The sequence below is a fragment of the Camelus bactrianus genome, chromosome 5 (assembly GCF_048773025.1).
Source record: "Camelus bactrianus isolate YW-2024 breed Bactrian camel chromosome 5, ASM4877302v1, whole genome shotgun sequence".
Lineage (NCBI taxonomy): Eukaryota > Metazoa > Chordata > Mammalia > Artiodactyla > Camelidae > Camelus > Camelus bactrianus.
The window spans coordinates 42,576,058-42,590,465 of NC_133543.1; the positions used below are offsets into that span (position 1 = coordinate 42,576,058).

The following is a 14,408-nucleotide window of genomic DNA, read 5'->3' on the forward strand; positions in this document are numbered from 1 at the left end:
ACAGGTGTTATTCACTGGCCCCTTTGAGTCCCAACAGTCCTGAAGAAGCAGAGTTTAAAGTCTGGGAATTCTTTTAAAATTAGTATTCTGTGTTTACTTTTTTTTCACTCTTGGCTCTTAAGATCAGTATATTACTAGACTAAGAAATACTGGAGAAGAGATTTCATAATATCACGATAAATTACCCTGATAACCCATAAGTTGCCACACTGAGAGAAAGGTTTTGATCTGAATTGGGAAAGCAGAGAGCTTTTTGTTTCTTCTGAGAAGCAGCACTGTTCCAGCCCTCTAGCCTGCATTCTGTTTATGAGAGACTACCCTCTTTTGTTTTAGACTCGTTCCCCTCTTCCATGGTTATCTGTTGGATGAATATAATTCTGAGTATTTGCCAGGTCATCTGAGGACAAGGGGAAGCACCCAAGTGCCAAGGTTCTACTGAAGCCTGAGTCTATTGGTATTTACTGGTGTGATGTCCTTTGAGGCTAAGACATCACAAAATGATTAATTCCTCCCCAGAAACATCTCTGAGGTAAGGCTGAAGGTCACACGGCCAATGGAGTTATCCTGACTTCTGATAATGTCCCCCACCTCTCATTTGTATAATATGAAGTGGCTTCAATGCTGGATTCAGAATTGGGGAAAATTGGGAGATAACTGTGACATGCTAAATCAAGGAACAGATATGTCTCCTTTCTATGAGATCCTCGCTTAAAATCTCCATTTTGGGAGAGAGGCTGAAACCACCCTTCCCTTGGAGCCCACAGAATGCTAGACATCATGCAGCAACAAAACCTGCTAAAATGCTGTGATGCAGAGCAATTTGTTTGCTATTCAGGCCATCCGAAGAGCCACATCTAGTGAAAGGGTGGTTCTGGGACCAATATTACTTATCAGGCATTTTGAGGTTCATCTGGCACAGTAATTGTCTTTCTTACAACAGCTGTCTAGGGAGAGTTTATGGAAAGGCACCATTTCTTGATTTTATCATGACACTTTCAAAAGAGGAGAGATGCTTCTTAAATATTACCATTATCACCTAACAGCTTATGAATCAAAACTTTCCTTGAGTCTTGAGATAAAACTATGAAAACTGAATATTATATTCAACTAGAGTTTTAAAGCACAGAAGGAAAAAGTGAGCTAATAAATTTATATTTGCAGGGAGCTGGCCAGGATGCCAGAATAAACTTTGACACCGGATACAAATTAAAAGGTCACTCCAGCAAAAAGCCAATATTATTTCCTAAAAGATAAATTCCTGGGAAGAAGAATTAGGATAAAGCTGATCTCTTGTTCAGAAATCCTGGGCGGCAAGGTTTACACATGGCATAGTTTCTCTATCTCTGTTGCTGCTCTCTTATGAGAAGAGAGTCAGGCAAGTGAAACAGCAAATGGAGAGAAACAGAACACCAGTTAACACAGCAACCAGTCTCAAGTCAGGGGAGGTTGCCTGTTGGGGGTTAAGCTTCTATTAAACGCTGAAGAACTAAAATTCATCTCCAACATAGAAAATACAGAGAATCTAGATTTGTGGTTAGCATATATAAAGGTAGTCAGAACTTTGGTCAGTATGTCTGAGTTGACATAGAAATTTCCTTTCCCACTTTAAATTTTGGACAAGCTATCCCAACAACAACTACACACACACACTGCCCCAGTGCTGAAAATAAAGATGGACTCAAAATCAGAGTAGTGAGGGGGAGCCAAGGCCAAGTGGCTCCTGGGGAGAAGTGGACCTGAGATAAGGCCTGAGGGGCTGGTGGCCGGACCTTTAACATTAGCTGTGGGACCTGTGCACAGAGAAGCAGGAACAAAGCTACCTACAAAGAGTAAGACATTATGTAGGGCTTGTCCATACCCAAAATGGGAACTAGATACATCATGACCACCCCCCCAGGGAGTGACATGGTGTCAATTTTCTGCTTGGGACCAGAGGAGGACAAGTTCAAGTGCAGAACCCAGGTGCTGAGTCAGCACCCACTCCAAGCTCACAGCATGGGTCCCAAGTCTCCAAGTTAATATACAAACTAGTTGCAGGCCAGTAACATGCATAGGCCCCTGACCAGAGGCAAACATAAAAGCTCTCTGTGGAGATGTTCTTACTACCAGGTCATAGTTCATAAAGAAAAGCAGAATTCACAAAAATTTCCACAAAACTACAGACACTACAGGCAAAATGTAAAGGCAAATGACCAATGAAAGAAAACATCTGCAACTCACATAACTGACAAAAAGAAATAGTATCCAGTGGGGGAGAGTGTAGCTCAGTGATAGAGTGAGTGCTTAGCATATAAGAAGTCCTGGGTTCAATCCGCAGTCCTTTAAATACATGCATACTTACATACCTAATTACCTTCTCCCTGCCAAAATGAATAAAATTTTAAAAATAAAATGAAATAAACTTCCTTCCTGATCAACAACAAAAAAATAATATCCAGAGCTTATGAAGAACATCTAGAGATTAAATAAAGAAGGCATAGACAAATGGACACAGGAAGCATGAATAAGCAATTCAGAGATGAAGAAAACTGTCCAATAAACATGAGATTTTCAATCTCACAAGTGACCAGGAGAATCTAATTTAAAACACTGAGAGACCGTTCTCATTTATTAGATGGGCAAAAGTCAAATAGAATAGTTTTAATATCTTTTAAAGTCAAAAAAATCCTATAAAGTTGGAAACATACAAATCCTACAACTGAGTGGTTCCCATCCCAGGCACACCCTAGAGAACGCTGTGCGTTCATGCCCCAGTCAATATGTACAAGGTGGCTGCTGCAGCACAGTTTCAAGAACAAAACTTAAGAAACTTAAATGTCAACCACTAACAGATGGGATAAATGGTAGCCTAGTTCCACAGTGGAACACTATGTAGACATTAAAAGGAGTAAACTAGGTCTCTGTGCATGAACATGGCTATGTCTCAAAAAGTAAGGCTAAATGAAGAACTAGATGCTACAGAATGATACCGTGTGATAATATTCATGAAAAAAGTAAAAGAAATAAAATATGTATTTAAATATGTTAAAAAAGCAATAGATGGCCTGAAAGATAGCAATAAAATTTATGCTTGAGATTGCCTTTGGGGCGGTAAGAAGGGAAATTGTACTGAGAAAGTCCTCCAAAGACGACTTCAACTTTATCTATAAAATAAAATGAATCTGAAACAGAATGTAAAATGTTACGTTTCAATGCTAGGTGATGAGTACTGATGTGGTTATTATCAATCCCTGTACTTAAAATTTTTTTTCCAAATGTAAGAATTATTTTTTAAAAGAAAATAAATAAAGTAAAACATATGCCTTGATCCCATACAACTGCAGGAGGTTGACCATGAATTTGGCTTAGAGCTTTATTATTCCTTCTATTACTGTTTGTTTTGTTGTTGTTGTTTTGGTATCAGGTCAAGCCAAATGTCAACAGCTTATCTGCAAGTCATGAAGGTCTCTCATCTTTCAAGATGCCTTTCTCCCATTTCCAGAAATCTTACAGATTGCAGAGAAAACAGCTAGCAATGTCTCTCTATCCTTTCCTGTATAACCAGGCCAATTCTCCAACTCAAATTTAACAATTAAATGCACTTACTTCAGTTCTCAGTACTTGAAACGTATGCATATTTTCGCTGTCTTTGTAAGTTCCCAGAAAGCAGAACTGTATCTAAATCTCTTCAGATGGCACTTTAAATACCACATGCATACAAGTGCTTAAAAATACATTGCTTTGTTTTTCATGGTCGTACTAATTAGAAGAGAGGAAGTACTATGAAAGGGGCCCAGGTAGATGACAAAACCCTAAATACATGTTTTCCACTTCACAACAGAAAATAATTGGCAAATTTTCCCATAGAGATATATCGTTCACATGCGTCATTTGAAACATGATTGATATTTCTATGTGTCTCTCTTGATGGGGACTTGATGAAACCACCCAACTTACTTAGAAGTTAAACCATAAATTACATCTTCTTTACAGCTTAAAAATCGTATAACTTGGGTATGTGTTGTTTTTTCGCACATGCTGACTCTATACCAACTTGCTGACATAAACACACAAAGTAAGCAAAGACAATGACAACTGAAGTATAATAACATGCAGAAAAACTGGCTCATAGCTATATGGTTGGTCATAGCTTAAAGTATCAATTGTGTTCACAAAAGCAAAAACGTATTCATCGAGGACTATGAATTAGTCAGTCATTCTTAGGAGTTTAAGCAGCTCAAAAAGAAAACATTTTTTATATCATGCAGATCAAGTCAATACAGCTGTAAAGGTTAATGGAAGTTCCTTTCATTATATGATGGAATTGATCATGAATTGCCTTTGGTGTATTATTTCCCCAGAAGTCAAAAAAACCTTAAAGAAAAATATTTTTTACTGTAAATTCTATCATTTTTGTGGTGCGAAGAAACAAAATATCTAAATAAATGTCCTATGTATATTTTAAAAACCCCCTCTTCCACAGGTTGCCAGCAACCATTTTAAAGCTGTTAAGAAGTGTTCCGATTAATATTTTGAAGACTGAGAAACAAATGTTCATTCAAACGTAGAAAGAGGAATTTTTATCAGTATGAAAAAAATCAAACAATCTAACAAATAATAAACCAAGAAGTAAATTCTGTAAAGGGCCTTTTGGTATTCCATGAATTGCACTGACCCTGATATAATGTATTTTCCCTATAAGGACATCTTTTGATAGTCATTTGCTGCACAGCAGTCAATCAAAATGCTACCCCAGTACCTCTGGTTTTGCCATGCTCCTACTTAGTACAAGGCTTAACAACAGTCACAAACCCTGTCTTGTCCTTATCTACAGCATCTCTCCTAATCACAAGTACTTGTGCTTGTGCAGGTCAATAAAGTGGATTTTCCTCCATGTCCAAAAATCTTTTGAAGCTCAAATAAACGGAAGCAAGACTCCACCAGCACCTTTTGAATCTTTCCAACAACTGCCTATGAGAATTCCATGCCAAACACGAAGATCAGTCAAAGCTCACTCAGGCAATTAAGCATCCATTCACACATTTACAGCAACTGCAGATTTTATACCTTTTTTTTCTTCTCTTCTCTTTGTAACAATTCCTTCTTCTTCCACAGTTTCTCTTTCTCTTCTTCCTTTTCTCTTCTTCTGACAGAAATTTCCATTTCCAGTCTTGCTACCTCTTCCTGATGGGCTCGCCATTGAAGAACCTGAAATAAATAGAAATTCATTCCAGTGAATGTACACACTCAAGTGATTTCACAGATCACAATGAGAATAGGTTCTGTATCAAGCAGATGTCAAAGATTTTCCATGTACACATTAAAATTCTGCGTGCACATGACTGTGTGATATGTTTGTGATGTGTGCAACAGATGTATCTGTGTTAGGAGAAAAGCACTGAAAAGGAAAAAGTGTTGAAAGAAAAAAAAAACTTGAGAATCACCTTATTCAGAGATTCTTCACTTGGATTCCTCGAGTGAAATCCTAAAGGGACTGTGAACTGATTTCAAAGGATCTGTGAATTCTCACAAATACTGTGTAAAAGTTTTTGTGTTTTTGCACAGGCGTGTTTTTCTGGAACAACAGTTCCAGTTTCTGGTCAACAGTTTTCAAATTTTTCCCAATGATCCTAAGTTCCTAAAATCAGGGGTTTAAGAACCTCTGATATAGTTCATCCTGATTTTATAAAACGAGCCTGAATGAAGATGAAAAAAAAAAATTAAAGACATTTAAAAGAACTTTCTGAGTACTGAGAGGTATTACTGGTAGAAGTATAATTGGTACAGCAGTCTAGAGGACACTGGGCAATAAGTAAATATGTATAACACTATGAAATATGCATAATATTTGACCCACAACCCCACTTTGGGGAAGTTATTCAAAGAAGATAATCAACTGGACAAGTGCACAAAAATGTACCCAAGGGAATCTTCACTGCCATGCTGCTTAAACAGAAAAAAATTGGAAGAGTCTAAACGTTTGGCAGCAGGAGATGACTTAAATTAATTATGGTACCTTCATACAATGACTGTCATCAAAAAGGATCTATATTTCCATATTCACCAACACAGAAAATGTTCACACTGTATTATTAGATGCAAAATAGCAGGTGTAAAACCACATTTATAGTATGATCTCATTAATATAAAATATCATCTGTGTACTGCACATAGAAAGCAATTTAGAAGGAGGCTTACTGAAACAATAACATTGTTTATCTCTGAATAGTATCATTTCACGGGATATAAAAAATTTATTTTTAAGAATTTTTGTGCCGATTGATATTTTTACAATAAATATGCATTATCTTTGTAAGCAGTTAAACCAATGAAACTAACAAAATAAAAACATATCTTTATATGTTCCATGTAGACATGTAGCTAACAAAGCACAGAGGAGAGAGACGGAGGGATATGAAGAATTCTTTTTAGAAAAGGACGAAACTAGCATTCTCAGTTTGATGCCTCATTGTCTTATATATTTGATATAAGCTTGACTCATTATAGTACTGTATAAAATGAAAACTGAATATTTAAAATATCCTTAAAATATGATGAATTGATTAGTTAAGTTCTTTTTGCACTTTTATTATTTAAACTTTGTTTTCTAAAATATTTATCAAAATAACCAAGGAAATTCAGACTCTCGGTTTTCAAACATAATTAGGCTTCCCCATCTGCTCCTTGTCTTGGCCATATTTACCTTCTTCTTTGGAATTCCATTCCTAGAATAAGATCATCTGTGCCTTCTGTCCCAATCTTCAGTTTCCAAACTGTTCCTTCCTGTAACCCACCTTCCATCTATAATACACTATATCAAAATCGTGTCCTATCAAGTGTTGCCAGTGATCGCCCTCCTGACTACCCAAAAGATAGTTCTCAGTCCCCCTTTCCTTAACCTCACGTTAGTTCTTAACCCTGTCGACCATCTCTTCACGTTTAAAACTCTTTCCTTCCTAGGCCATACACCGTTCTCTCCCGCTTCTCCACCTGCGGATACTACTCTCTTCCTCCAGCTTCCTGTGCCCACCCTATACCCCTAACCCAACTGTTATCCTTTCTCTTCAACCTCTCTGCCTCTCTCTGTTCATTATTTGATGCGCTCGTCCTCTCGTATGAGTTAGCCTATCACTTCTGTTGGTCTGTCTCTAAAATGTACAGTATCAGCTCGGTATTTCTGTCTGCAACCCCATCCTAACAAATGCTTCAAGGTTTTGCTGTATGCATGTGCACTCAAAACACATTTCCAAAATTAAACTCAGCATCTTTAACTATGCCACAGCCTCACATCAAGCCCTGTATATCTGCCTCTTCTTTCAAGCATCCTGGTTTGGTCTAAGAAACTACAAGTATCTCTGTAGTTTACATTTTTTTGACTATGTACATCTATCAATATGACTAATTCTTTTTTTATTGAAGTATATCTGGTTTACAATGTTGTGTTGATTTCTGGTGTACAGCATAGTGATTCAGTTATATATATACATATATATATATATTCCTTTTCATATTCTTTTTTATTATAGGCTATTATAAGGTATTGAACATAGCTCCCTGTGCCATACAAGGATTTATCGTATGTGAACTTTTTAATCACGGCCATTCTTATTGGTGTGAGGTGACACCTATTGTAGTTTTGCTTTGTGTTTCTCTGATAATTAGCAATATTGAGCATGTTTTCATGGGCCTATTGGCCATCTGTATGTCTTCATTGGAGAAATGTTTGTTTAGGTCTTCTGCCCATTTTTGGACTGGGTTTTTTTTTTGTTATTGAGTTGTAGGAGCTGTTCTGGAAATCAAGCTCTTGTCAGTTACATCATTTGCAAACATTTTCTCCATTCTGTAGACTGTCTTTTCATTTTATTTATAGTTTCTTTTGCTATGTAAAAGCTTATAAGTTTAACTGGGTCCCATTTGTTTATTTTCGCTTTTATTTCTATTGCCTGGGTAGACTGCCTTAGGAGAACACTGCTACCATTTATATCATAGAATGTTTTGCCTATGTTCTCTTCCAGGAGGCTTAAGGTGTCTTGTTTTATGTTTAAGTCTTTATGTCATTTTGAGTTTATTTTTGTGTATGGTGTGAGGGAGTGTTCTAACTTCATTGATTTACACACAACTGTCCAGTTTTCCCAATACCGCTTGTCAAAGAGATTGTCTTTTCTCCATTGTATATTCTTGCCTCCTTTGTCAAAATTTAACTGACCATAGGTGAGTGGATTTATTTCTGGGCTCTCTATTCTGTTCCATTAATCCATATGTTTGTTTTTGTGCCAATACCATGCTGTTTTGATTACTGTAGCTCTGTAGTATTGTCTGAAGTCTGGGAGGGTTTTTCCACCAGTTTCATTCTTTTTCTTCAGTACTGCTTTGGCAATTCTTGGTCTTTTGCGATTTCATATAAATTTTACGATCATTTGTTGTAGTTCTGTGAAAAATATCCTGAGCAATTTGATAGGGGTCAGTCAATATGACTAATTCTTTAAATTTTACCTCTGACTTGGACAATCTTATATTTCTCAAGCTCAGATGAGCTTTTACTTAGGACAAATCAATTTCTAGACTACTGAATTTCCCTAGGCCACTTTGCTGTAATTCCTTAGACCACCCAAAGTCTATGTGCCAAATGTAGTTAGAACAATTCTAGAACACTCATGGGGTGATGTCAAGTGCTCTGAATAGGACCTAAAAATTTAGCTTTCTCACATCCAACCAATGCCCCACTTTAACCTACCTAGTGTGTAATCTCTAGGTAGGTTTTTCTCTTGTGACTTTTCTTGACCATTCTTGTTCTTAGCCTCATGTATGATCCAAACTATTCCCCCAACTGAAATCCCCTCAATTTCCCCCTATTTCATAAAATGCTTCTTGGCCCAGCACATGTCCCACATCTTCCATGAAACATTCTCCAACCCACATTCATCTCCCTTTTCTTATTTCACTTATCATATCATAACTGCTTTCTAGTCATTTTGAGCATAAAGTTTTTATTTAAAGCAGAGTCCATGATAATATATGTATTTTATCTTCCCCTTGTACTGTCTAGCACTGTGCTAGCACATCATAGGTACTTAATTAAAAGCTCCCATTTAATTTACCAAAATAAATATTTTTAATGAAACATAATAAATGAAAACAAAAAGATAGCATTAGAGTATACCATTTTGCAACACCTAATGATATAATGAGTCCTTGTTCATGGTCATCAGTTGCTACTAAAAACTTCATTTAACAGCTGATAGGAAATGTTATAATGGATAGATCAGGCTGGCAACAGTTGAAAACACTGAATAATCTTAAACATTGAGAAACAATATCTGTAGAAAACAAGCAGACATTTTGACCTCTTGATGTAAGTATACATCATTCCCATGAGCTATGTTTGCCAAAAAATAAAAAAGAATTGATGAAATCTCTAGACCTGTCTGTCAGGTTACAGAAAATTCAGTCAATGGAGAAACATATTCAAGAACTCTATAGGAATACCATCAGCAAGACAAATCCGAAAAACTTTCAAGGATCTAACCTATTACAAGGAAAAAAGAAGAAAGGAGACATATGCATTAAAAGAGACTCAAGAAACATCAGCCAAATGCAGTATGTAGCAATATTTGGTTTCTGATTTGAATAAGCCAAATATTTTAAAAATCATGAAACAATTAGAGATATTTCAATATTGATTAGTTAGTTGATGCTATTAAAGAAATACTGTTAAAGTCTTTAGCTATGATCACAGTATGGTTATGCTTTTTTAAGAGTCCTTTTACTTTTAGAGGTACCGACTGAAATATATATGGAAAGATATGATGTTTGGATTTGCTACTGGGCATGTGCAATGGGCATGGGGAAGCAGGCAAGGGTATAGAAGAAACAAATTTGACTAACGCATTGATAATTGTTGAAGCTGAGTGATGATAGACTGTTGTATATGTTCAAATTTTTCCACACCAAAAATTCTGTAAAAACATAAAAATAAACCATAAAATATAGTGTACATCCAAAAAGACTTATATAATAAAATATTGTAGTCTCAAGATTCTCAGACAATGAGACTTGAGACGCACTGAACTAATAAAAAGAAAAATAGTATACATTCAGCCTTTTGGAGCACCATTTCTCAAAGTTACAATAGAAAGAAGTTTGGGGTTTGGAGTTACTCTTCTCATCTTTTGATTTAAGACTAATTTATGGGAATTATCATTGAATGACCTTTGCAAATCTGATGTCATATGATTTAAAGAAGCCATATATGAGCAAAGATCTATAATGGGAGAAGATTTTCTGTTTTCAAAGGCAAGGATAGCAAGAAAATAACCAGACCAATAAAACTAGGCTAACCCAGTTTATTCACCAATTTACCCAGTTTACTGTCCTAGTCATTTCCAAGTCTAAATGATGTTTCTCCTGTTCTCCAGAAAAGATAAGATTGTTATATGTTTTTAAACAGGGCACACACACCATAAATCATGAAACAAATCTAAGTTCGGCAACCAAAAGCCAATGGGTAATAGATGCTAAACTATACACACACACACACACACACACACACATATGAGAAATGCTAGGACAAAAAATATTCTTGAGCAAGTCAGCATCAGCCTTTAGAAACTATGTTGCTTCCACTTCATATTGGAATCATGAGAATGGTCAGGAAACTTTAGAAGATTGCCTGGAATCAATGTCACCATATCATCTGTAATTGTATCTATACCTCAAAAAAGGTGAAAAGTGAAGGAGAGAAGGTTGCCGAAGCCAGCATTATAATCTAAGTAGCTAGACTTGTGAGATCTTGACAAAAAGACACAGGCTCCGCAGCAATCAGTATCCAGGCAGGAAGGTCCCGGCACTTTTTGGAATGCACAATGGACGCGTCAAAGACTGCTGGGAAAAGAGGGCAATTGAAAAAGTCTGTATCCAGTGGATTCCCACAGTGGCAGCCAAAGGATGTGGATGACTCCCATGTGGAGAGAATGACAAACGATTATGATATTTTCAAGATGCCCAAGAACAAGAAAGCTGGCAGGTGGGCAGAGAAATCAGTATTAGCACAATAGGCTAGAGTACAGAAGACTTCTGAGTGAACAGTGAGCAAAAGGAAGAATAGCCCAGAAGAACATTTTAGTGGCTTTATTTTAAAAGGTTTGGTAATTATGTAGCTTTAAACAGAGCATGTGAACATAACTGTGTAACAATAATAACCATGAAAGAACATTACTAGAGTGGCTGTCAGGAGTGCATTATAAGGAAAACATTATTCAGATTATTAACTACAGGACATTTTTCCAGTTCTTTAGTTAATACTTTGTTTAATATTCCTGCCAAAGGTACTGTCTTTGAATGAAATCTTAACCTAACAGAGAACAAATGAAGTTTAAAATATGTTCATCTGTTGCAAATAATAAATTAAGGATTTATACTGAAAATGGTTACTAGCATTGCATGTACTCTTTGCTCTTAATGTAAAAGTAAAATGGTTCAAGTGAAATTAAAAAAATACATATTATCAGAGTGAATAAAGCACTAGAAAACCAAAAAATGAAACCCATGAAAACTTCAAAGGCAATAATGGAAATTAAGATCAAGGTAACAATTTTACATCAAAGTTGAGAGGTTTGAAAATAATTGTAAGTAGTAATGCAGTATAAAGGGAATGAATATTGAACTTGGTCAGAACACCAGCTTTTTTGTCTTATCTCTTCCACTACATTGTTACTTAGAGCAATGGCTAACCTAGTTTTCTCATCACATGTTAAAGTGTACGACTGGATCAAGTGACTTCTATAGTTTCTTTAAGGTTTTTTTTTAGCTTAAGTAATCGATTTTATTACTGTCAATTTCATTACTAATTGTAAATAATACCCTATAAGTTCTAATACTCTGATCTATTTTATATTTTCCTTAGATAGAGAGACTGCAACACGGCATGCTCTGCAATTGTCTTCTGTGAGCAAAATGAATTGCAATGAGGAGCATCAGGATTTTATAGGCCTGTTAAATACTAATAGGCAATTAAACATTAACTGTGAATTCCATCAGCCATATTTACAGAAACATTATATCATGTGTGTTGTTTCATATAGAAAAAGTACCATCTGACCAGTGCCTGTAACTAACAATAATAAAACATTAAAAATGCATTTATGAAGGCTTGTTGTGCACCAGGCTTATGCTCTGTAAAGGCATTAAACACACTTCACCTGGCTGACTTCTGCTTATCTTACACAAGCCTAAGCTTAGACATCCTTTGCTCCAGGAAGCCTCCCCTAATTCACCATGTCCAGGTTGAGTGCCTATTCCCTGCTTTCCGAGTACCTTGTCTCTCTCTTCTATTACAGCACGCATTGACATCGAACCTTTTGGATGTGCCTGTACTTGGCTATAAACTTCTTAGGGGCAGGAACAAAATTTGTCTTATTCATAGGCTCTCTCCACTGCCTAGCATGGTGTGAGTAGGCTTCAAGAACTACTTGTTGGTAAATGCAGAGATAAAGCTCTGAAGCTATGCTTGGAAGTTAGATCTACAACGTTTCCCCATCTCCCCACTGGATTGGTCCTTAAAAAGAAAGGTACCCTCACCAGACACACATGCTACCATTTTCTGACTCCTCCATCAGGACTCATGATCATTGCTTTCCCCGTCCAAACTATTTCCAGGATTCCTAAACTCCACCTCTGCTTGCCTGACAGGGAAAATATCTAGAAAATCTCATCAGGATTTCAACAACAAACTCATATTTCTAGCAATGTTAGAGGATGTGTGCAAAAAGGTGTCAAGCAAATCCCTTTCTGTCTTCTCCTTAAATGTTCCTATCAGCTCCTAAATTCAGTTCAGCTGAGTAAACTTCAAATTTCCATTTTATTAAATCTTTAACAGCCTGATAGTTCCATTAAATTCTTTCCAAATGTCCCACCATTTTTCAGTATTACCTAACTAAGCTTTTTTTTTTATCTTATGTGTTCCATTTATGTTTAAACCTCACTCATGAAATACAGTACCTGTGATTTTGCATACGTTATTAAAGCCTTCTATTCTCTCCTTGGCATTTTTGCTTAGCAGAAAGATTTGTTTTTTCCTCTTGGTTTCACAATTGTCCTTTGGTTTCTTGGGTGACTTCCTAAGTGCATTTTTTTAATCACCTCTCTTTGATAAGTGCTTTCCATTTTCTGGACTTTTTTATTAGTCTTTTTCAGAATATCAATGATTATGCACTATTATCTTGACTGTTTCATGTCTTTTTGAATAAAATCTTGCAAAGTTTCATCTAATTGGGTCTTCACCTTAGTGTAAAACAAGATTTGTAGAGGAAGAAACAAACTAAATGTTAATAAGCAGAAAACTATCAACAGATTTTTTTTTCCTAAAGGACAAAATTTATAAACCTATCAGTCTATTTTATTTATGAAGTTGACAAAGCCAAATTGTATAATAGTCAGAAAATGGGGCTAACAGCCAGGAAATCACTTGCCTGCTGGCTATGAGATCTAGGGAACTCATTTCCCATTTCTGGGCCTCCAATCCTCTTTGAAAAATGAAGAGGACTTAACCAGTTTTTCAAACAAAGAGTTACACTCATTAGTGGATAATGAAATAAATTTTTTGGATGGGAACTAGCATTTTTTATGGACGAAAACAACAGAAAATATCAGAGTACATCTCATGTCATTACAATAATGCTGTTTCAAGAAATTTTGTTTTCTGTGTGTGTATGCATGTGTGTGTGTGTGTGTGTGTGTGTATTCATTTGTGATATAAAATATAAAATACATGTCTCACTGTAGGTCACAGTGAAAGAAGCTTGAAAACCACAGCAGGAAGTTCTCTGTAATAGCTCCCAATGCTGAGATTCTATGGCTTTGTGATATAAAGACCAAAGCTATTGTGCTGCTGTCATTAAGCCACAATCCATATTCCTCCTGCAATCAACACAGAAGCATGATGAGAGAACCCAGGTTTTGAAATCAGAAAACAGAGCTTGAGTCCTACCTCTGAGATGTACTCAAGGTATTCCCTGGGGTACACTGTTTAACCGCCTATAACTTAGGATTAATGTAAAATGGGTAACAATGTCGCATATCTTACAGGATTGCTGTGCAAATACCATCAATGTGCACAAACCAGAAACTCAGGACTCATCTGGACACTGCCTCTCCCTGACACTCCATATTTAACCCATTGCCATGTCCTGTAGACTACCCACATCCCCATCCTACTTCCACCACTCTTGGGGTGAAGTCTAAACTCCCAACCATGGACAACAGCACCTCCAGGACTCAGCCCTGCCTCTGTCTGCAGCACCAACTCATAACCCCATGCCAATCACAGACTCACCCTCTGTGCTCCAGGAGCCCTGGCTATCTTACAGATCCCTAAACAAGCCACATTTCCTCAAGCCACATGGATGTTGTCCATGCTATTTCCTTTGCTTGGA

At 36.5% G+C, this 14,408-nt stretch overlaps 1 protein-coding gene across 15 annotated transcripts in view; it reads right to left on the bottom strand.

Moving 5' to 3' along the window:
• CCDC148 (coiled-coil domain containing 148) overlaps positions 1-14,408 on the bottom strand; it is a 325,980-nt gene that overhangs the window by 184,803 nt on the left and 126,769 nt on the right. For all 15 annotated transcript variants that reach the window (XM_074363720.1, XM_074363726.1, XM_074363722.1 and 12 more), the window contains one exon: positions 5,047-5,187. In XM_074363720.1, the coding sequence (XP_074219821.1) occupies positions 5,047-5,187 (141 nt within the window). The remainder of the gene's footprint in view (positions 1-5,046; positions 5,188-14,408) is intronic.